The sequence below is a fragment of the Oryx dammah genome, unplaced genomic scaffold (genome assembly GCF_014754425.2).
Source record: "Oryx dammah isolate SB20612 unplaced genomic scaffold, SCBI_Odam_1.1 HiC_scaffold_29, whole genome shotgun sequence".
Lineage (NCBI taxonomy): Eukaryota > Metazoa > Chordata > Mammalia > Artiodactyla > Bovidae > Oryx > Oryx dammah.
Window position 1 is genome coordinate 68,287,314 of NW_024070213.1, and position 24,353 is coordinate 68,311,666.

The window sequence follows — 24,353 nt, forward strand, 5'->3', positions numbered from 1 at the left end:
GTTGAATAGCTCAAATAGTTTCCTAGGTCCCTAAATGAAGCAAAGTTATTACATTTCTCTCTAATAATTTGCTTGTAAAAGATGATGATTCCCAGTTTTCCCTTTTCTCATATGGCATGTGACTGCGCTTCTTGAACAGTTCCATTGAGGAGAATTTTCTCTTTTGCGTTTGGCCTGGCTCCTCGCAGTTACCCTTTTACTAGATGAGAACAGCCATAGCCATGTAACTTTTGTCCCGCTCACCCTTCTGAGGCAAGAGTCCATCCTCCCCAGAGCATCCATGTTCTCGAACGCGAAAACAGCCTGTCTGAAAAGTTTTACATTTGAAAATGTCTTACAACCTTTTTGGTGAGGAAATGTTCAGGTTAATTTTGATAAATTATAATATGAATACTGAAGATGTGAAGCAACCTGAATGTCTGTTGACGGGTGAATGGATAAGCCAAATGTGGTATATACATAGAACAGATATGGTTCAGCCTTTAATACAAAAAGGGAAATTTTGTCATATGCTGCAACATGGATGAACCTTGAGGACGTTACGCTAAATGAAATAAGCCAATCACAAAAACAGGTGTTGCATTATTCCACTTAAATGAAGTATCTAAAGTGGTCAAACTCTTAGAAACAGAAGGTAGAATGTTGGTGGCCAGAGGGTGGGGGCTGGAAAGAAAGGGGGATCGGGGGCTTGTTCAATGGGTGTGGAGTTTTAGTTTTGCAAGATGAAAAATTCTTGAAATCTGGTGCACAACAGTGCATATAGTTAACAGTGCTGTACTGTGTATGTGGTTAAGATGGTCAGTTTTATGATTTTATCACAATTTTAAAAGAATATTGTGGTTTTGAATTTTGATGAATTTAATACAAATGACTCATTCTTTTATCTCTCCTCCCCTCCTGGCCCCTCAGGAGTTTTGTCAAGCGCTTCAGCAGCCTGATGCTAAAGTTTTTAAAAACTACTTAAAGGTAGGTATTTGGAAAACTTACATATCTTCATACAATTAGGTGGTGTTTCAGACCCAATACATACTACAGCATACTGTATCATACTGTAGTTTGACCAACAGTTACATAGTTACATATTTGGGAATCTCTTTGCTCTAAAACCTGCTTCTAAGAATCCACAATTAATAGCTATTACTACACTTCAGTTTTATGTGAAGGCCCTTTCAGCTGAGCTTCTACAAAAGGTTAGAGGAAGTTAGATAAGCACACTGAATTGTATATGCCTGACCGTGTTGATACAAAAATGTCATTTCCTTTCAGTTTTGTGATGTAACTAAATAGGAACTAGAGAATTGGGAGAACAAGTAATATTTAAGAACAGCTACCCATATTGAGTTGAAAGTAAGGAACTAAAAAAAACAGAAGTATGACTTACTTGATTATATCCTATCTTGAAACTTTCAAATTTGCAAAATGGACATGAAGGCTCTTTTTATAGTCATAAAACCACTGAATTAACCAAACCAACCTCCAAGTATTTATTTGGTATTCATTTCTACAGTTAAATCCGTGAAACAGCTATCTTACCCTCACCCAGCTGGTCACTCAGTCAGCACTCTGTGACTGCCTTGTTATGTAACACATACTGTCCTAACTGCTGCAGATACCGGTATGAGTGACTTTCCTTGCCCACAAGGAGCTCATGGTCTGGAATTAAAGTTATAGTGTGACAGCTTGAGGAACTGTTCTCTACTTTATTAATTATCTTCAACAAATTTCAGGGTAAAGCACGTGCTAAATTTCTTAGTGATAAGTAACTTAATGGCTCCCTGGTCCTTTTGCCAAAGGCATTCAAGTCAAGGAACTTCACTGATAAATAAGTGTGCTATCCTTCAACTTTGGTTCTGCCATCTTCCCTTGCCAGTTTTTCCCCTAGTAATAGTTTGTCAGCTTAAACTGACCAAAGAGTTTATGAGAAGAGAGTTACTGTTTATCATTGGGAACCCTCCCCTTTTCCCAGTTCCTCATGAAAGCAAAGTACCTGTGGAAGTAACCTCTGTTAAGTAACTGATCATCACACTGGATTAAAGGACTAAAAATAAATTGTAACTCTGTTAGAGGTATCTGTTCCAGCAGGTCTAGGTACATTATAGGAGGCTTGTGCTCTAAGTATATTCATCCCAACAGCATTTATAGTCTTCCTCCCAAGCGCAGCTTCTCTATGGCGTTATTCTTCTAGTTGGAAAAAAAATGAAGTTCCTTCTTTTGAGCCTCCTCTGTTCCTGTCTGATTAATCCTTAGATCTTGCTGATTGTTTCCTCTTCACTGTCTCACTTGTTTTCTGTCTCCCCTGCCGCCACTCTGGTGTAGGCTTCTGTTCTCTAAGAACACTCTGATTTCCCTTCCCTTGTTCTATCCAAGCTGATCCATTTGAAAACATTGAAAAGTTTTCTGAAATTCATTCCTCTTCTTCATGATCTTCATAGGCTTAACTGTTGACTAAACAGTAACAAATTCTTTTAATTTGGCATTTAGGTGCTTTTTTTTTTTTTTTTTTTTTTTCAGATTCTGAGCTCAGACTACCTTTTTGTTTTCTCTTGCAGGAATATCCCTTACTATTCCTGCTGTTCTTCAAATATTCTGCCTTATTAGCACTCTTTGCCTTTAGGAATTCTACCCATTCTTCAAGGCTAATCTTAATCGTGGCCTCTATGTTTTGCTTATATAGTGATGATTCTTTTCTCTCCACTTAGTCAGTAGATAGTTAATAATTATTATATGAATGTCTGATCTACTGGGTGTTACAGATACAATGACAAATGTGGTCCTTATCCATAATGAGTTTACTGCCTTCTATTTACTCTGGTGCTTACTTAACATGAACCCAACTATGGAAGGGAGTAATACTGAGTCAGTGCTTAGCACAGCCTCTAGCCTACACATTCAAAGTCTTAGATGTTAAATTGGAAGTCTTTTTTGATAATCAAATAAATAATTAAGGGATAATACCTGCTATCTTTAGCTTTGACTTGTTTCTTCCTCAAAATTTAATTTCCTAGCATTAACTTTGACAGTAGTGCCAGTCAGCAAACCATTGTCAAGAGCGTGTTTTCCTCTCACTGCTTGACTCTGATAGCACTGGAGGTAGCACCATATTTTCACTAGTTTCCCAATTGAGTAGTGGCAACATTAGTTATCTCTAGACTTTACCAAGTTGTCTAGAAGAGAAAGTTTTTGGCTTGTATTATGTGTGGATTTATGGAGTATATGAAATGTTTTAGAAGAGTGACTAGCACCCAGTAACATGGAGCCCTTCTTGAGGTAAAAGGTGATAATCATCTGCCATCAGTACTAAGTGAACTAATACCTTATTTACAGGTGTTCTTCCAGAGAGCAAAGCCCTGAGGACTAGATCTCCCCGTGCCTACTTCATGATCAAGAATTCCAGTTAATAATTTATAAAGAAACAATTTTTTGTGTGCTGTTCACCCTGGTCTTTTTAACATTGCTTTGAGCTTATTGCAGTATATGTATTGGGATTTTTTTCTGTAAAATGGGTGTAATTTCCCCTAAATTACAGGTATGTGACAACATAGAGAAGTTGCATGCCGATTAAATCGTTCTATATAAAAATGCTGTTGTAAGATACAGCAGAGTTATCCTAGTACCTTTTTTTTTAACTTGAAACTTTTAAGTCCTTTATAAAGACCATAGCAAGAAAACAGTGTATTTCTTTTTCATTACTGAATATAAAATGTTTGAAAATTTAAATTTTTGTTTTACGTGTGCAGACTCATAAATTGTTTCATTTATGTGTGCAGACTCATAAAAAAATGGGGGGAATAAAATCAAAATTAACTTTTTTGTAGATAGCTATTACATTTCCTTAAACTGTTTAATGCCAATGTGTATTCTACAAAACAGAACGGTTTCATAAATTAACTGATTGAAGAGTAGGTGCTGGTGTTATACATTTTTTATTAAAAAAAAGCAAATAAATTTTACGTAGTGAAATATATCAAGTCTTTTGGAGTTATTTTAAATACTTGAGCCTTATTTTTTCATCTCTCCTTGATCTTCCATTTAAAGGACTGCACATACTGTATAAGTGTTTGGATTATTTAATTATGCTCCTAAAAGAGTATATCCTACTTTGTTCTATTAAGTAATTTAGAATCTTTTTTCAAATGCACTACAAAAAGCCTGTGTGCATATGTTGATAGAATTAAAAATCTAATATTTTCTAACTGGATTTACTTAGGGCACAATATACCTGTGTGTTTATAATGCTTATTAGTAGCTGCCGGTTTAGTTCCCCTGCCTTCCCCCATTTTTATTCATAACGATGCAAGAAACCTTCCCTGGTGGCTCAGACAGTAAAGAATCTGCCTGCAGTTTGGGAGACCTGGGTTCAATCCCTGGGTCGGGAAGATCCCCTTAGAAGGTAATTGCTACCCACTCTAGTATTCTTGCCTGGAGAATTCCATGGACAGAGGAGCCTGGCGGGCTATAGTCCATGGGGCTGTAAGGAGTTGGACACAACTGAGTGATTAACACTTTCACTTTCATGTAAGAAACCAAGACGGTAAGACCAGCAGTACTATTGGAAAATTAAGAAAGGATGGACAACACTGAGCAGCAGAATTACTATAATCATCATTTAAGTTTAAATTCCAAACTCCAAAGTAAGGTTTTAGGGTGGCTAAGGGTCTTTTTTAACCTTTGGCCCATGTGGTCCCTAGAGGTTTCATGGATGGGCTTCAGTGGTCTTCTAAATTCCCTAAAATTGTATCCTTAATTTTACATAAATATTCTGCTGGGGTTAATTCCAGAAACGATTTTAAACATTTTCCTAATATTAGAGTAAAGGTGCTAAATTAAGTTAACAGTTAATTGTAAAAATGGGTCAATGAGATGTATATTATAGTCAGCCCTCTGTATGTGCAGGTTCCACATCCATGGATTCAACCAACCTTAGATCAAAAATACTTGGAAAAAACAATTTCCAGAAGGTTTGAAAAAGCAAAACTTGAATTTGCTGTACTTGAGAACTATTTATATAGCATTTACATTGTATTAGGTATTGTAAGTATTCTAGAGATCATTTAAAGAATGTGGGAGGATGTGCATGGATTACATGCAAATACTATGCTATTTTATATAAGAAATGAGCATCCAAGGATTTTGGTATCTGGGGGTCCTGGAGCCAATCCCCTGTGGACTAAGGGATGACAGTACTTCAATAAAAATTTTAAAAACAGATGAGTGAGAGCTATTATTTTTTGACAAGTTCCCCTGTACAGTGGGAGAGATCATTGCATATGCTGCAATGATCTTTGAACTGATTGTTCAGAGTATACTGAATTGCATAGCATAGTAGTTAAGAGCTTAGACAGGCTCAGGATCCAGATTCAGTAGGTTCAGATAGCAGTTATGCCAGTAATTGGTTTTAGAACCTTTGACAAGTTCTCTCCTCTGCCCCAGTTTACCCATCTGTAAAATGGGGGAAATAATGGTAACTATAACTAAGAATTCAGTAAGTTAAACATGAAAAAAGCTTACTGCAGCATCTGCTTATTGATAATAACTATTGTTTAGTCACTAGGTGGTGTCTGACTCTTTTGTGACCCCCATGCTATTTTATATACTCTTGTAACCTGCTGGGCTTTGTCCATGGGATATTCCAGGCAAGAATACTGGAGTGGGTGGCCATTTCCTTTTCCAGAGGATCTTCCTGACCTAGGGGTTGAACCCAAGTCTCCTGCTTGGCAGGCAGATTGTTTGCCACTGAGCCACCTGGCAAGCCCCCAATAGCCATTGTTACTGTACTGTTTATTCCATATATGTAAAGGTGACACCTCCTTCTTCCTTCCTGGCTCTTTAGAGCCCTTCAGAAGATTCACAAGTGTTGAGAACTGAGAGAAATCAAAACAGGGGCATTAAGAATCTATAATAGAGATTAAAACTTCATGTTATCTAATGTGTAATAATTCACACCTTCCTTCCTTGAGGTTGTCTAGAGCACTTCACATAGGGGGAGCCATAGCAGTTAGGAAACTTTGATCATAAATTGCCTTACCTGTATTGTATAACAGTCTCCAAAAGCAAACACCCCAATAATTAATTGTCTCAAGGGTGAATCTCACCTTAACAAAGCCTCACTGAGGCAAGAAGACGGATTTGATGTCTTAACTATGGAACTATAAGTTTTATGAGGCCTGGTATAGTTTTGGGCCTAAAGTTTATTTAAATCTTAAATACTAACATTAAATGCTTCACAAATGGCTTGATCTTCCAGAAAAAGTGTTTCAGTGTTCCTCACTTAATGCAGTAAACATTTTGAATCAAGGCCTTCAGCTAATCACATTTTCTCCCATTCAACTTTGAGATGTAGGTTATACTGTTGTAAGGAACTTGGACTCAAGGCCTCCTTGGCATTAGATAGGGGTGAACTAAAATTAGTAGGAATTGTAAGCAGTGAATAGATCGTTGTTAGAATGATTCCATCATTAAACATTGTTTAAAAGTTTAATAATGAAAATTCCTTTGTAACATTATAGTGGACTTTTGTTATCTCTGTTTTGTACCTATGCTATATGATAAAAACACACTTAAGGACTTAAGTGTTAGTTGCTGAGTCGTCTCTGACTCTGCGACTCCATGGACTGTAGCCAGACAGGTTCTTCTGTCCATGGGATTTTCCCAGCCAAGAATACTGGAGTGCGGTGCCATTTCCTTCTCCAGAGGGTCTTTGCCATGCAGGGATCGAACCCAGGTCTATCGCATTGCGGACAGATTCTTTACCTTCTGAGCTACCAAGGAAGCCCTAAAAAACAGGCTTAGGTTAAAAAACAAATTGTCTAAAGCCAGCTAAGTTGCTCAGTCATGTCCAACTTTGCAACCCCATGAACCACAGCACGTCATCATTAGCAAAAAGCGCTGGGACTGCAATCCAGGTCGGCTCCATCCAAAAGCCTCTGCTCTTAAACCACTCTGCCATAGTTTCCTTCTTTCACTCCTGGCTCCTGTAGTTCTCACCTGGAAAGGACTCCCGCCTTCCTCCTCCTTCCCTCCGGAATTTATCCCTCAGCAGCAGCAGTCTCTTGAGCCTCTAGTGCTGAGAAAGGTTGCAGTGCTGTCAGTGGGCCAGAGGGATCTCTAGGGAATAGCTGCTTGAGCTCTCAGCGGCACAAATATTGCAGGTCACCTGATTTTAGTCCCTAGATTCTCCACTATTGTCGTTTTCCAAAGCAAGAGTACTGGAGTGGGTTGCTATTTCCTGCTCTAGGGTATCTTCCTGATCCAAGGATCGAACCTGGGTCTTCCGCGTTGCAGTCAGACACTTTACCGTCTGAGCCACCAGGGAAGCCCGAAAGTGAGTGAAGTCTCTCAGTCGTGTCCAACTCTTTGCGACCCCGTGGACTGTAGCCTACCAGGCTTCTCCGTCCATGGGATTCTCCAGGCAAGAATACTGGAGTGGGTTACCATTTTCTTTTCCAGGGGATCTTCCCGACCCAGGGATCGAACCCGGGTCCCCCGCGTTGGAGGCAGACGCTTTAACCTCTGAGCCACCAGGGAAGCCGGGAAGCCCAAAATACCATCCAAAAAGATGGAATTAAATGAGCTTGTTTACATTCAATAATCTGGCTCCCCTGCAGCCAACGTGGTCTTCTTTAAAATACGTACGAATCTATCCCTGAAGCATGGCCTCGCACGTGTCAGTATTCTGCACAGCTGTGATTACTATATATTCGTAATCATCGGTCCCTATCTGTCTGACCCACCATCACTGCACTGGGGGACGCGGCAGAATTTGCCGCGTGGGAATCTGAATTCTTGCGCTCACCGCGCAGGGCTCTCCAGCTTTACCCTCAGAGTAAGCGGAAGACAGGCGGTGGATGTGGACTGGGTCGGACTCAGACACCCACCCAGCCTCCTGGCTCCTCGTCCCAGAAAATCGCGGAGCCAGCCGTGCGAGCAGCCGTGGCGGCGGAGGCTGAGGCCCAGGCCGATCCGGCGGGGGTGCGCACGCGCACCCGCGCGCCGGCCGTCGGTCACGTGGCCTCTGTCCAGGGCTTGCGAAGCCGGAAGTGGCCTGAGGCGCAGGGAGGCCGCGGGAGCCCGCTGGTGGTGGAGTGGCGGAGACCGGACAAGGTAAGCGGGGACGGCTCGGGCGGAGGGGCTGCAAACGCGTGGGGCACGGGCTGCGGAGCCAGACATGGCCCGCGAGAAGCAATCCCGCCCCCGTGGGAAACTGGGGTGCTGAGTCAGGGCGGAGGCGGGGCGGGCGACCCGAGGAGCTTAGCGGGACCCGAGGCCGAGCCCTCCCCGACCCTGGCTGGGCGGACACCGCCTCCCTGGTGTCCGGGGCGTGCGAAGCCGGGCGGAATGGTCGCGCGGGCCGGTCCGCTGCGTCTGGACTCTTCGCCCCATGGCCGGCCCTTTGACCCGGGCCCTCACGGGTCTGGTGTCGTTGGGCACCGAGAAAGAGGATGTATCCGTTACTGGGGTTGGGCCCTGGCCGCCCGGGCAGGCGGGCATCCCTGCCCCTTTCCCTTGGAGTTAGACTGGCTCCTTTCTGCTGTCTTTCCGAGCGTGAACGCGATCGTTCTGATTTTTCAGACGATTAAGAAGACATGTCATTAGGGTTTTAATGAAAACAGCAGGGGTTGGCTCACCGGAAGCTAGAAGCCGAAGACGTTTTTAATGTACATACATGTAATGCAAATTCCCAAACGTTTCCTTTGGTAAATGGCTTACGAGTGTATTTTCCAGCCCGTTTCCCGGGTGTTTTCAATAGGTGTCCTCAAAACAAGTTCTCCCCAATAATTGTCAGTGCGTAACCGAAGCCCGGCTTTTTTCGCTGTAGAATGCTGAATGTTATGTTTAATAAATGATTCACGTAGTGGTAGAGTTTGGAAATCCTGGAACTTTGTCCATACGCGGCGTCACCAAGCCGGTTTTATGTATGGACAAATGGTAACTTTCATTTTGGACGGTATAAGGAAGTAGACTTAAGGCAGGATCACCAATCTCGTACTTGTTGAGTGCCTGCTTATGTTGTGTCAAAATTTTCAAAAGATATAGCAAGCACCTTCTAGGTGTGCTGAGTCATGTTTTAGCATGCTGTTGTTGTGGGGTAATTGGTAGATAGTTTGAAAAGGCATTTCCCCAATCATTGTGACACCTTAGTTTAATATCTGCATATAGAGAGCACCATATCTTAGCTGATGAATATGTTTTCTATTACTCATTAGATGCACACAGGTACCTAATGATATTATTTGTCAGTTATAGTTAGCTCAAGCAGCAAAGTTACATTAATTAGGAAAGCTTTTCATTCTTGAGAAAGACTTGAAGGTATTATTGAAAAGATATTTGAGAATTTTATTATATCAGTAACTGATAAATGTATTTCATATTTTGAAAACAGAATCTTATTTTTACTGCTTATTTCCCATAAATTACTGTATATAAAATTATCTGAATTAGATGGTAAAATTATATTTATGTATCTTAATATATCAAAGATTGTTGAAGTTTGGACCCTGCCCATTCTTTGTGTTCTTAACCCTACTTGGAATATTGGCATTCATTAATTCATTCCTGAATATCTATTTCTGACTTACTGTGAAAGGATGTTAAGATTGAATGTGTCATTACATCAGGTTTAGATTGGCATGGTAGAACAAGTATTTATGCTTTTAGCATACCTCATTTTTACTCCATCATGGAGCACAAATATTTACAATATCCTTATAGATACACAGTTTTACGATATTGAAGGACAAGGATAGGGGTATTGTTTTTTTTTAATAGACTTAATTTTTTTAGAGCAGTTTTAAGTTTACTGCAAAATTGAGCAAAAGGTACAGAGATTTTTCCATATATTTCTTGCCTCTAAACGTGCGTAGTCTCCCCTGCTTATTTTTTAAGACTTGTTAATATACACTTAGTATGTGTGTATTTATATATTTGGAGGTTGGAAAAACTATCCTTAAGTTAATTTGAGAATTTGTGGCTGAAAGATCTCTTTTGAATCCTGGTTGCCAGGCTCCAGGTAGAGGAAATTTTAAATTAGGAAAGGTTATGTAGTGGCAACAATTGTTTTGCTTAGTGTTGCCTTGCACCTGAAAGAAACAAAGTTATTTTTTTCTATATTACTGTTGTATTTTACCTTATTTTATTTAAACACTTTAAAATATGATGCATCAGTGATTAATCTCTCAAAACATTTTAAGGAGGTAAATATCACTTTCATTGACAGAGAAAAAATTAGAAAGAAAATAGATATTTTTTCCAGCCCTGTGAATAAGTGAATTAAACTGAATATATAAGATGTCATTGGTTAAAGCTTTTTCAGAGCCCACACAGCATTTTAATCTTTAATATTGCTGGAAAGTTAGATTTTTATTGGACTGTTGGTACACTTCAGTTTAGCAGTAAATATAGGTGCTCTTTCTTGAGACTAAAAGTAGCTAACATTTGTTTCTTAAATATATTACTCCCTTAAAACAAGCGTGCAATTTTTTTTTCTTTTCTCTTAGTGTAACAGGAGGATCGCCTGACCACACCGAGATGCAGAGCACTTCTAATCATCTGTGGCTTTTAGCTGATATTTTAGGCCAAGGAGCTACTGCAAATGTCTTTCGTGGAAGACATAAGGTTGGTACGGAGAATTCTGTGAAAGCACTGTATGTGTAGTTTTCTGAGATGCACGCTTCCACTTGGTGGGTTTGATTATTTTGTCTAAAGAGAGTGTGTGTTTTTGTGGTTATTTAAGGTATTGCTGATGTCAGAGGCAGTGCTGTCTACCTAGTGGTGGCAGAGGTCGTGTGCTGGGGAAAGGAGAAAAACAGAAGGTTGTATGAAAAAAGGAACTAGCGAAAATTAGTGTTGGCCTTTTGGCTCTCTCCTCCACCTGGTCCTCCTGTGGTAGAGAGTGATCTCACTGACAGAGTTCAGTGCAGCGGTGATTTGGGGTAGGAGGCAGTAGAGGGAGGTGTGGTGAGGAGCAGATGGGAACTTTTGAGGGAAACCCACAGATGATTCTGCTGTGCTGTGGTAAGGCTTCCTGCCCTTGAAGTAAACCAGCATTCTGCAGAGTAGATTGGTGTAAAGTGAAGTTATCAACAAGGAGCCCAGGTTTATGGCAGTGTGGGGCTATATCCTGGTATGAGGTAATCAGAACTTGTTAGTGCAAGTGAAAGTGAAAGTGAAGTCACTCAGTCGTGTCTGATTCTTTGTGACGCCATGGACTGTAGCCTACCAGGCTCCTCTGTCCGTGGGATTTTCCAGACGATAGTACTGGCGTGGATTGCCATTTCCTTCTCAGGGGATCTTCCCGACCCAGGAATAGAACCTGGGTCTCCGGCATTGCAGACAGACGCTTTAACGTCTGAGCCACCAGAGAAGCCCTGGTAGTGCAAGGGGGAATAGAATAAAAGGGCTAATCCCAGAGGCATTTCAGGAACCGAAAGGACTCTATGTCAGCTCCTATACTGGAGAATGAAATGAAAGATAATTAAAGTCATTTAAAAATGAAGAAATTTAAAATCATTAAAATTTCTGTTCTGGGAAGGAAGCTGGAAAAATAATAGAATAAAAACATCCTTTTATGATGCAAATAATCATCCACTAGTTTTTCAGCACTAAGAATTCAGCCCAGGAGCTCAAAACACTTTAGTAAGGAGGAGTTTCTATATATTTTTCTGTAGCCTTGAGACCGACCACCAGTCAATTCTGTCTGAGACAATGAAGTAAGTGTTCACAGAGGGGTGCTCTTTCCTCTGTGGCTCTTAGGGAGTGAATCAGAAGTGTCGTACAGTTTTTTAGCTTTTTTTTCACCTCCAATTTTTAGAATTATCCACATGTTCCAGTCCTTGATCAGATTCATGGTGATCAGCCTTGGATATTCCTGTCCTAGAGGTTGTTTTTGTTTTGTGCAGTGTGCCAAGAAGAGAAAATGGGTGGCAGCACTGAATTTAGCAGTGAGACACATCTGACCCTGTGTCTTCCTGTGACCCAAATTAACTTATCAGACTTTAATAATCACCTGGTCTATGTCAGATACTTTGAGTGGACCTAGTGATTTTAGCCACAGAATTTATTAAAATCATCAGAATTTTAATGATTTTAAGTATAGTTCCTGTGCACGAAGAGTTTTAGGTTCAGTAGCAAGGTGGCATTGGAAGGAGCATAAATTAGCAACTGAGGGAGTGACAGGTGTTCAGTAGTGATAGGAGCTGAGGGAGGCGCATTTAAAGTGCCTGAGGCTAGTGAAGTGACGTCGCTCAGTCGTGCCCGACTCTTTGTGACCCCGTGGACTGTAGCTTACAAGGCTCCTCTGTCCATGGAATTCTCCAGGCAAGAGTACTGGAGTGGGTTGCCATTTCCTTCTCCAGGGGATCTTCCCAACCCAGGGATCGAACCCAGGTCTCCCGCATTGTGGGCAGACGCTTTACCGTCTGAGCCAAAATATCTCTATTTACCAGTGCCTTTCCTTCTTCCTTGGGGCTTCCTGGTGGCTCAGAGGTTAAAGCATCTGCCTACGATGTGGGAGACCTGGGTTCGATCCCTGGGTCGGGAAGATCCCTGGAGAAGGAAATGGCACCCCACTCCAGTACTCTTGCCTGGAAAATCGCATGGACGGAGGAGCCTGGTGGGCCACAGTCCACGGGATTGCAGAGTCAGACACGACTGATCGACTTCACTTCACTTCCTTCTTCCTTACTTAGATATCCAGTGTCCTTCATGTTAGTACTTACTTTTAGTAGGTGGTATAAATGCTTGATGACTGAAAGAATGAGTGAATGAGAACAAACTACAGTAGACTACCCTAACACGACCTGAAGTTCTTCAAAGGAAGTAAAAATGTTCTTTAGCCAATAGAGTTCAAAAACCTCAAATAAGGATTTGAGAGGCATAAGAATTGACTTATAATATTGCCAACATCTAGTTTAGTATTCAAAATGTGTTTTGAGAAACCATATTTGTTCTCAGTGACATCAGTTGGACTCTACCCCCAAAATCCTGCTTGCCCTTAATTACTGCTTGTTTAAGGATCTTTAATTGTATTAGCTAAACCCTTTTTATGTTATTGCCGGGAGTGACCAGGTCCTTAAGTTTACTATTTGTTATTCAAAGTATTTGTTGTTGTCATTAACTAGTTGCTAAGTCGTGTCCAACTGTTTATGACCTCATGGACTGTAACCCAAACTCCTCTGTCCATGAGATTTCCTAGGCAAGAATACTGGAGTGGGTTGCCATTTCCTTCTCCAAGGGATCTTCCCAGTCCAGACTGAACTCATGTCCCCTGAGTTGGCAGGCAAATTCTTTACCACGGAGCTACCAGGAGGCCCTATACAAAATATGAAAGTGAAAGTGTTAGTTGCTCAGTTGCTCCTGTCCAACTCTGTGACCCCATAGACTGTAGCCTGCCAGGCTCCTCTGTCCATGGGATTCTCCAGGCAAGAATACTGGAGGAGGTAGCCATTCCCTTCTCCAGGCAATCTTCCCAACCCAGGGATCGAACCCAGGTCTCCTGCATTGCAGGCAGATTCTTTACTGTCTGAGCCACCAGGGAAGCCCCATACAAAGTTTACCTACTTACTTAGTCTCTTTTTCATTAAGTTGCCTGGAGCTGCTACCGTGTGTGGATGAGTGTGTATGCATGTGATAACTAGGTGAAGTTAAAGAGGGGAGAGCTGTAGGAAGGACGTGTTGACCTGCATGTTGTATATACATGTACTTGTGAATCTCTGAACATTACTCGTAGTGCTTTGACGTAAGGACGGTGACTGATAGGTGACTGTGCAGTTGAATAGAGGGAAACTGGGCCATGCTGTGACGTGTCCCGGTGGGCTCAGGGGTATGTGGTAGACCACAGGGGGCTGGAGAGCACTGGCCTTGGTCACAGTGGACACATGGTGGCATTCTGTTACTTCCCCTGCTTGCTCCTCTCTCAGGATTCCCCGCATTTCAGACTGAGTTTAAGACAAGTGTCCTCAGGAAAAATCTCTCTGTTGGGTGGTAGTAGATTTGACAGTGTTCTTATCCTGGCTGATCAAATGGTAAAACAGTATGAATGAGCCCTGGTTAAATTGTTCCATTTCATTCTGTCCGAAAACAGTCAGTGGGTCTTTTCCTCTGGAAAGAATATACGTGTATTTGGTGTGGAGGGAGCCCGGGGGAAAGGGAGGAGTGATCTCATCACACAGATGATGGTCTCCACAGAGTGCACGTAAGACTAGGCTTGTGAGACAGCTCAGTGGTCTTCAGAAGATCATGAAATTCTAAGGTGAGGGGAGGAGGGTGACGAGCTGTAGGTGGTTCTATAGGTGGTTAATCTGCGTGAGAAGCTGTAGAGAGGGCTTCAAAGCAGGAAGAGTGCAGGTCCTCAAAGACAGAGAGCCGAGAAAGCTTTATGTAAGGCGTGCTTGAACCCTAAGCTTGTAGAGGAGACAGCTTTCCACCAACTCTAGGCGGGTTCAGCCTTGGGTTGTGGGAAAAGCAAGGTTAAACTCAGAGAATCTGGCCTGAGTGAGTGGAAAGAGGTGAGAGGGTCTGCAGGAGAGCCTTTATGGTTAATTCTGTGAAGAACATAAGAATTTGCTGTTTACCTGGAATGAAGCATGTGTTTTGTACTTCTAAGATGCCTTCCCAATTTCGGCTGTGCTTTGTAATTCTGTGTTTGATGTACTTCATTGTGCCCTGAGAGAGTGAGAGTTGGGCTACCGCAGCTGTTTTGATGGAGGAAAGGAAAGGCCTTTGATCCTTTAGAAATAATGTGGGAAGCAGCATCCTGCCCTAGTCATCTAGGTATAGTTGCAGAAAGTCCCCAGCAGCAGCCATGGTGCAATTCAGCAAGAAGGGTGTGCTCTAACCTTACTCTTTTAACTCCTCTACTTCCACACACACACATTTTATCCAGCTAGGGAATCTTAAAAGTTAATTGCCTTACTTTGAGATTCTTACTAAAAATTTCATATGTGGAATATAATCTTTATAATCCTTCTCTTCCTGCTTTGATTAGTTTAAAATTATTAGTTCCCAGAGAAACCTTGCGAGTTTCACTTTCTATTTCTCATTCAAAACACATGTTGCCTCTAGTACTGTTGACTGTCTTTGCCACATGTATCACAATGGAAGCTTTATTTATAATATGAAAGAAAATAGCCTTTTCTACATTCCAAAGCATACAATTTGAAATAAATATTGAGCAGTTGATTAATGTATTTTAGCTTAAAAAAAAAAAAAGATCAGGAGTCCTAGTACAAACTACCAATACTTAAAAATATTCAGGGTGTTCTACAAAAAAGATAAATTTCTGTATCTAGTTCTAATGCTACCTTTTTTATTTTCTTTATAAGTAAATAAAAGCTTTCTCTCCTTTTCTTAGAAAACTGGTGACTTATTTGCTATCAAAGTATTTAATAACATAAGCTTCCTTCGTCCAGTGGATGTTCAAATGAGAGAATTTGAAGTGTTAAAAAAACTGAATCACAAAAACATTGTCAAATTATTTGCTATTGAAGAAGAGGTAAGTCATCAAGCTTTAGTTAATCCTGTCATGTTTATTGTTGTTAATACAATTCAGGAGAAATAATCTAACATAAAAATTGTTTTATAAAGAGTGGGTTTTTTAATGCTGAAAATTAGGGCTCATACCATCAAATATTTATTCTCAGAAACAGATATAACAATGGAAGTTGTTGGACTGGAATGGAATATAACAATGGAAAGTCTCATGGAATCAGAAAAAGTAGTATAAGTAATAAAAGAATATACAATGTGGTTACCAGTATTATTACTAAAAGCAAAAGCTAAGTGAAGTTAAATTGACATAATTACATAAGGAGAAAGTCAAACAATGCAAGGAAGGCTTTATAAAGAATAAAAATCTCTGGAATCCAGAGAGTGATATATGAATCCAGTTGTCAAAGACAGAATTGGTTTTAGTGGGAAACAGTGAAAATAAAAATGTCTTTAGAAAAATAGAAATCTCATTATTATGGGTAATCAAATCACACCTTTTGAAAAACAATTTGGCAGTTTATACTCGTTATATCAGTGATTTCATATTTTAGTGATTACTTCTTAGAAAGTAATCAGAAATGTAAACTATAATTTTATGCACAAAGATGTTCATTGCTGTCCTGTTTATAATAAAGAATGGTTAAATAAATTAGAATGTTTGATGGATAGTTAGCCAGAGTTAGCGATACTGAAGATTAAAAGCGTAGCCCTCTGGACTGCCAAGTCTGTTGACTTCTTACACTAGCCACAGGGGAGTTTGGCAGACTGTCCAGTCAGAGAAGTCCCCACCAGACTGCTCATTCAGACACGAGCTGCAAGTTCAGGAGTCCCCACAGCCATCTTCCCTTAAGACCAGCTGGCTACGAATTTGGGGCTTCCCTTGACTGCCCTCAGATTTGATAATTTGCTAGAATGTTGAATGACTCACAGAACTCAGGAAGGCACTATACAGTTGACCCTCAAACTGCACAGGTTTGAACTGCATGGGTCCACCAATAATAATGTGAATTTTTTTCCACTAAATATGTACTACAATACTACACAATCTGAGACTGGTTGAATCTGCAGATATGGAACCACAGATACAGGGGGTTGACTGTAAACTTACATGTAGATTTTCTACTGCATGGAAGGTCAGCACCCCTGACCCCTGCTTTGTTCAATGGTCAACTCTGCTTACAAGTTGGTATCTTAGCAAAGCAAAAGGATATAAATTAGAACTAGCCAAAGGAAGAGATCCATAGGGCCATAGAGGAATATAGGAGGGTTCCAAACACAAATCTTCCTTTCCACAAGGATACATTATCCTCCTGGCATTGATGTATGATATGACAGTACACACAGAGTATTGTCAACCCTGTAAGCTCACCCAGGCCTTTGGTGTGCAGAGTTTTTACTGGGGCTCAGTCACATACTCTGCATGGCCGAACTTTAGTCTCCAATGCTTCCTGTGGGTTCTGGCTAATTCCTTAGCCTCCAGAAGTCGAAACTGAAGTGCACGTCCTAAGATCCCCATCATAAATCACATTTTTAGACTGTCACGTGGCCAAAGCCCCCAGATAGACACTTTAGCAGATAGGACATTCTAGAGACCTGTTGAATCAGCTCCCAGTAGCCAAGGGCAAGCACTAGACCTCTCTAGCTAAAATTAATTCTGTACTGCACAGTGGTTAAGCAGTAATAAAAAGAAATATTTAACAAAATTTCAGTCACCTGGGAGCATGCTTATATATAATGTTTTGTGAGAAAATCAGTATTAAAAATATATATGCAGTATGATCTTGATAAATACAGTATGGTATACAAAGTGTGGTGTGTCTATAATGTGATTCATTACATAGAAAAAAGACTGAAAGGAAATTACCAAATATAAACATAATTATCTCGGTGATGAAATTAGAGATATTTCTCAAATTTTCAACTCCTCAAAACTCAGTTATTTCATTATTTAAAAGTAACAGCTTTTTTCTTTTAAAATTATTTCTTTCATACTACTCAATAGTAAAGAAGTTTTTAAAATATTTTATAGATTTATTTTGGGGATATATAGAAAAAAATTATAAAAGGAAGAAAGTGAAAATGATAATGACTACTGTATTTAAGATTCATTCACATTTTCAAGCTTCTGAAATGGGCATTATGTTATAATCAATGTGTATTTGTAAGTTGGTAATACTTCTTTTTTTTCCTCTATAAAGCTATTATTAAATTGATGGTGTATCTTATAATCAATGGTACATTAAAATCATGGTTTAAAACAGATCAGCAGCTCAGATTCCTATGAGCTGACTAGAACTTTGCTCCAAGGGGACCACTCAATTATTCTGCTACCTATTTGTTTTTAAGGCTAAAACTCGGGGAACTCTCTGGCAGTCCAGTGGTTAGGGCTCTGGGCTTCCACTGCCTGGGGCACAGGTTGAGCCCCTGATTGGGAAACTAAGATCCCACATGCCACATTGTACTGCCCCCCAAAAAAGCTAAAACTCCCTTCTTTGAAGTAAAAGTAGTGAAAGTGTTTGTCACAAGAAGAACTCAAGTGTTTTAAGAGATTCATTACAAAAGCTAATATCCTAAATGTACTATTATGTATTAGAAATTAAACAATTTTGAAAGATCCATTATAACATTGTAGCAGTGATTTTCTGATGAGATTTAGCCAGCTTTTACTGTGGTTTGTCTTTAAAGATAAATCCAATTTTAATATTAATTTTGGAAAGTGTTAATTCTCATCTGTACAGTCAACAAATATTTAACAAACCCTAGGTAAAAAGCAGTTGAAACTACCTTCATTATTGTAGCAAATCCAACTTTTAAATGAAATCAGATGAGTATTGGCATATATTGAAAATTTATTTTTTAGATTTCCCCACTCAGTGATTTTTTTTTTCCAGACAACAACAAGACATAAAGTACTTATTATGGAATTTTGCCCATGTGGGAGTTTATACACTGTTTTAGAAGAACCATCTAATGCCTATGGACTACCAGAGTCTGAGTTTCTAATTGTTTTGCGAGATGTGGGTATGTTTATTTATTTATATGATTATGTATGTGTGTAAATATAATTTAATGACATAAGAATTTTTAAAAATAAATTTCTTACATTCAAAGCTAAAGACTTTTATGGAGTGCTTTCTTAGATATGATATCAAAAGCACAAGTACAATAAGAAAAAGGTAGATAAATTTCATCAACGTTAACTTGTGTGTGTCCAAAGGACAGTGTCAAGTAAAAAGACAACTCAGAATGAGAGAAAATATTTGCAAATCAGATGTCTGATAAGGAATTTTTATACCAAGTCAACAATAAAGAGACAGCCCGATTTAAAAATTGGTAAAGGATTTGGTAGACATTTCTCCAAAGAAAATATGCAGATGACCAACAAATATATAAAAAGATCATTAGGCATTAAGAAAACGCAAATCAAAACCATAAAGAGATGCCACTACATACCCACTAGGATGGCTAAAATCAAAAAGACAAAACAAAACAAGCGTTGGTAAGGATGTAGAGAAATTGAAACCCTCATATACTATTTGTGGTATTGTAAAAAGAAGTGCAGGCACTTTGCACAGTAGATGGACAGTTCTTCAAAAAGTTAAACAATTACTATATGACTTATCAATTCCATTACTAGGTATTTATCTAAAAGAATTTAAAATATTTCCACACAAAAACTTGTGTACCAGTATTTATAATAATAGCAACAACAAAAAAAGGAAGCCCAGTATTCACCAACTGGTGAATAGATAAATGGGGTACATACAGTGAAGTATTATTTGTTTATAACAAGAATGAAGTAGTGGTACATGCTGTAACATGGATGCACCTTGAAAAATTATGCGTAGTGAAAAACTGGACACAAAAGGCAACAATATTTGTATGACTGCATTTATGTGACATGTTCAGAATAGGCAGATCCCTAGAGACAGAAAGCAGAGTAATGGTGGTCAAGGCCTTGAGAGGAGAGTAGAGTCAAGGAGTGACTGCCAATAGATATGGGGGTTCTTTCTGCATAACGGAAATGTTCTGAAATTGGTGGTGATGGTTTGTATACTCTATGGCTCTATACTGAAAACTGCTGAATTGTATACTTTAAAAAAATGAGTTTTATGATATGTGAATTTTATCTCAATAAACCTGTTATTAGAAATAAAAAAGAATATGGCAGCCACCGGGAATAATATCTTCTTGGAAAGAAATGAATCAATATTTGAAGAATAGGAAAAGCCCAGTGTTATACAGTATGAGGTTAGTGGGAATTCTTGAAATTGATACTGGAAGCAGTAGAGACTACTTAGGTGAGGGTAGAATGAAAGAGAAGCCATATATGCTGCAGCCTGTTAAGTCAAATAGAAGGGGTAGATAATTGATCCCTTCCTAAGTATACTGGTAGTCCTGAGTTTCCATAATTCAATGTTGATATCTTTAAACTTATTTTTATATGTCGTGCTTGGACATTCATCTATCAGGTGTCAAACAAATGGTTCAGACTATCATTCTATGACACTGCATGTCAGCCCAAACAGCTTAATTTCAGCAATTTCTATTAATTTTTTTTTACTATATTATGTATTGAGTCCAGTTTACTATTTTGTGGAATTTTTTTCCCCAAAGTAAAAATTTTAATTATTGTGGAAGATTATTTTTCTTGGGAATCTGTATTCTTGGGTTTAGATAGATGGCCCACAGGTATATAACAAAAAGTAATTCAGGAAGTCATAGGCTTAAGATCATTGTGTTCCATTTTCTTGACAGTATTTAAGAGAGTCTGGACTCTTCCTTTAGACCATATTGATCCCTGTCCTTCTAAAATTTCTCATTACTCAAGCATGAAATACAAAATCTAAGTATAATCTTGGAGAAGGCAATGGCACCCCACTTCAGTACTCTTGCCTGGAAAATCCCATGGACAGAAGAGCCTGGAAGGCTGCAGTCCATGGGGTCACTGAGGGTTGGACACCACTGAGCGACTTGACTTTCACTTTTCACTTTCATGCATTGGAGAAGGAAATGGCAACCCACTCCAGTGTTCTTGCCTGGAGAATCCCAGGGACGGGGGAGCCTGGTAGGCTGCCATCTGTGGGGTCGCACAGAGTCGGACACTACTGAAGTGACTTAGCAGCAAGTATAATCTATTACTTCTTTGATTAAAATGACTTTGGACCAACTTATGTAAAAACTTACATTGAGTGAATAAGAATATATTAATGTTCGTTAGTGAATCTGATGCACACACATACCTACTTATGTTTTCCTTTGTTTTATATTTATTGTTGAAGTGGGTGGAATGAATCATCTCCGAGAGAATGGCATAGTTCACCGTGATATCAAGCCAGGAAATATCATGCGTGTGATAGGGGAAGACGGACAGTCTGTTTACAAACTCACAGATTTTGGTGCAGCTAGAGAATTAGAAGATGATGAGCAGTTTGTTTCTCTGTATGGCACAGAAGAATATTTGGTAAGTCATGCATCACTAATAATTTTATTTTAAGAAGCTGGATATATTATAAATATGTGCTGTTGGTCAACCAGATCACTCTATAAAATGTCTTAACTCTTACGGCAAAAACTAAATTTTCTATTCTAATGAATATGGTATGTAATGCGGAATTAGGTATTGGTTTCTAAAGGTGTTGTTTTCTGTTAAAAAAAAATTATTGTAAGTTTTATAATACTCTTAAATAATTTTACTAATGTTATGCATCTGTGTTAAAGAACTATCTGTACACTCCAGAAGCATCTAGCTAGTAAAAGCTTCCTTATTTGGATCAGAGCAGTTAATATATTACAAGCTTGTTATAATACTGTTCCCTGTAGAGCAAACTTCATTATAATTCTGAAGAAGACTCTCTTCAGGGAGGCTGGTTACTGAAAGATGAAAAGAACCATTGTTAGAAACACACACAAAAAATGAAATGCCTCTAAAAGATCTAACTTCAAATACTAGAAAACTAGAAAAGCTCCGTGGTTGAAACAGTTTATGTAGATGTGCTTGTGTGAAGTTAGTAAATATTTGAAACACTTAAGAAAGGCACTTAAAAATAAGTACATTTAATATGTAATCAGAAAGTTTATAACATATAGCTGTCACTAATTGGTTATGGCTCTGAGTTTTATTTTAAAAGTCTTAGATTCTGTGACTTTTTTTCCAATTGGATTCTGTGATTATAATTTTATAATTTGAATAAAGTCAAGGTGCCCCTATAACTTTATTCAGATTGTTCTAACTCTGGCATGCATTAAGGTATCTTAACTTGTTCTATCAATATGTAACCACTAATTAACCTGCAGTTGTATTTTGATAATCTTTTATTAAGAGTACTTAAAAATGGGGACTTCTCTGACAGTCCAGTGGTTAAGACTTCACACTTAGGGTGCAGGGGCACAGGTTTAGTCCCTAGTCGGGGAATTAAGATCCTGCTGTGCAGTGCCACCAAAAAAAAAAAAAAAACCTAAAAATGGATTATATTCATCCAACAGCTATTTATGTACCAAGCATTGTTGTAGAAATTGAGACTTCTGTGGTGTACCGGAAGTATATGATTTCTGCTCCTGTGGAACCTACAATCTAGTGAGGACAGTAGACAAGTAAATAAGATAAATTCGGATGATTAAAGTGTTGGAAAGACAATAAGGTAACAAAACAGAAGAAGGATAAGCTGGGGAAAGCTTCCTTTCAATCCTAAGTCAACTGATACTTTAATGATGAAAACAAGCAAGCCATACAAAGATTTGGGGGGAAAGCAGCAATATAAGCAACTACAAAGGCCTAAAAACAGAAATGACCTTGGATGTTTGAAAAACGGAAGGGATGACAGAACAGCTGGACTTAGTGCAAAGGCAGGTGATAAGAACTGGAGAAGTAAGCAGAAGCCAACCAGAGCACGCAGTGGTTTCTACCCTGTATGATCACCCCCTGTTAATAATAAATGTTTCTACCCTGTATGATCACCCCCTGTTAATAATAAATGTTTTACAATATTCTTTTTTGTGTCTTGAAATGAAATTCCTAGATAATATAATAAACCAGCATACCTAATTAAAGGAAGAACATAGTATCTTAATGATAATATAAAGGAAAATATAATAAAATCATACATACTTAATATGTAAAAGTTTACTGTCAATTTCACTAGCAAACAACTGAAATAATTAGATGCCTGTACCTGTGTATAAAGTTACCTCCAGTGCACATGCAGTGATAACCTGTATATTGAATTGGTGAGTCATAATATCATAAGTCTTATGTTGTTACTACATCATTTTCCAAAGCACTGAAGAATTCCTGATAAAGTTTCTAACTTAACAAGGTAGATTTATGTATACTACATTCCTATAGCTGCAAAAATACTGTTTACTTTATATTCAAAAATACACTGTTTACATATAAAATGAAGTGAGATCTTTATAAACAGACTTCTTAGCTGCACAAATATCTGGCAGGATATTCAAAAGTCATGCAGGAAGTCAGAAGCTTGTTTTTCAGAGCTGTTTCATGTTCAACAGGATGTCTCTCACCTCTGGTCTCTGCCCACTAAATTCCAGCAGCCCTTCCCAATGACTGTGGTGATCGAAAGAAACAGTGGCAGTACCATACTAGCCTTTGTGAGGATGATCCCTGTTACCGACTGTCAGTCTTTCACATAGTCTCCGAAGACCACAATTTAGTCTCTGCCACCAACAGACTTGTAAAATGGAAAGAACACAACATTAAGTAAACTAACTTCCAAGTCCATGCTGATCTCTTGGCTGAAATTTTACTGTAGTCTGTTTTCCTATTTCAGGTTATTCCCAAATCTCTTTTCTAATAGATTACACCAGCAGTTATGATATGAGACACACAGCCTGAAACTCACCAGTCTAGAAATATTTCTATATTTAAATGAAAACTTTCCTCATTTTGGAATTCCCGGACCAGATGTTGAATCTTCTCCTTTTTATCTGTTAAAGACCAAAGGAAGCACCAGCATTTTTTCTTCTACTGTTTTTAATATGATGGCTTTCTTAATATGAATTACCCAAAAAGTTCATTCAGGTTTTTCTATAAGATAGTGCAGGAAAACTCGAACTTTTTGGCCAACCTGATTTAACCTGAGAACTTAGAGTAGGTTTGTCCTTATGCTCCTGTCCCAGATGCAGGGGCTCGGACCCAGTAATGCTATTCCCTGTGCTAATACAAGTAGCACGTTTAGGAGAGAGCCTGTGGACCCAGGTGTATCAGACCAGCATGCATCAGGCCATTCTCAGCTAATCATTCTCAGGCTAGGGAAGGCCTTCCAGCTGTGCTATTTAGGAGGTATATTAGTGCACCTTTTGAGGAGGTCCCGCTTTGTCTCCTTCTAGAATCGCTGTATCTGTCTTCCCAGGTTGGCAGCCTCATGTTCTTTGAAGATCAGGCATGTCCAGGTACTCTTGGCCTCTTCACAGCACCACTGATAAAGTAAGAACCTTCTGCTAGGACAGAGGTCTGGGTCATGCTTCTTTAGACAGTAATGCCTTCTGTACTATGCCACAGAATCAGCAAAATCACTCAGACCCTGTATATCTGGTAGCCATGTTTGGACATACGTCTTAAGCCCCTCATGCTTGTCACCTCTTCTAATTTCTCATTAAAATGTATTTCCCAAAAAAGTCCCATCCATCCCCCCAAAAATAATCCAGAGCTTGTGACCCTTCGAGAGATGAATTCATAAACCGCATCATTTTCAGTAGAGACACCCTCCCAGCAGTGTTACCCCAGTCCCTTGGGCCGCGGCCGCATACCACAGTGTCATAAGGCATTGTTTTAGTTCGGTATCATTTGGGAGATCACTCTGCTCTGGTCCAGAGTACACTCTTACAGGTTTATCTACCAAAAACCTTGA

The 24,353-nt window shown here is 39.3% G+C and overlaps 2 protein-coding genes across 4 annotated transcripts in view; both read left to right on the forward strand.

Moving 5' to 3' along the window:
- XPOT (exportin for tRNA) overlaps positions 1-3,409 on the forward strand; it is a 42,287-nt gene extending 38,878 nt beyond the window's left edge. For both annotated transcript variants that reach the window (XM_040233370.1, XM_040233369.1), the window contains exons 24-25: positions 910-966; positions 3,325-3,409. In XM_040233370.1, the coding sequence (XP_040089304.1) occupies positions 910-966; positions 3,325-3,351 (84 nt within the window). In that variant the 3' untranslated portion in view covers positions 3,352-3,409. The remainder of the gene's footprint in view (positions 1-909; positions 967-3,324) is intronic.
- A 4,621-nt stretch (positions 3,410-8,030) lies between these two features.
- TBK1 (TANK binding kinase 1) overlaps positions 8,031-24,353 on the forward strand; it is a 44,855-nt gene continuing 28,532 nt past the window's right edge. The window contains exons 1-5 of one of the 2 annotated variants that reach the window (XM_040233374.1): positions 8,031-8,100; positions 10,494-10,611; positions 15,347-15,487; positions 18,375-18,504; positions 20,766-20,947. In XM_040233374.1, coding sequence (XP_040089308.1) covers positions 10,525-10,611; positions 15,347-15,487; positions 18,375-18,504; positions 20,766-20,947 — 540 coding nt within the window. In that variant the 5' untranslated portion in view covers positions 8,031-8,100; positions 10,494-10,524. The remainder of the gene's footprint in view (positions 8,101-10,493; positions 10,612-15,346; positions 15,488-18,374; positions 18,505-20,765; positions 20,948-24,353) is intronic. The other variant, XM_040233375.1, reaches the window with a different exon arrangement.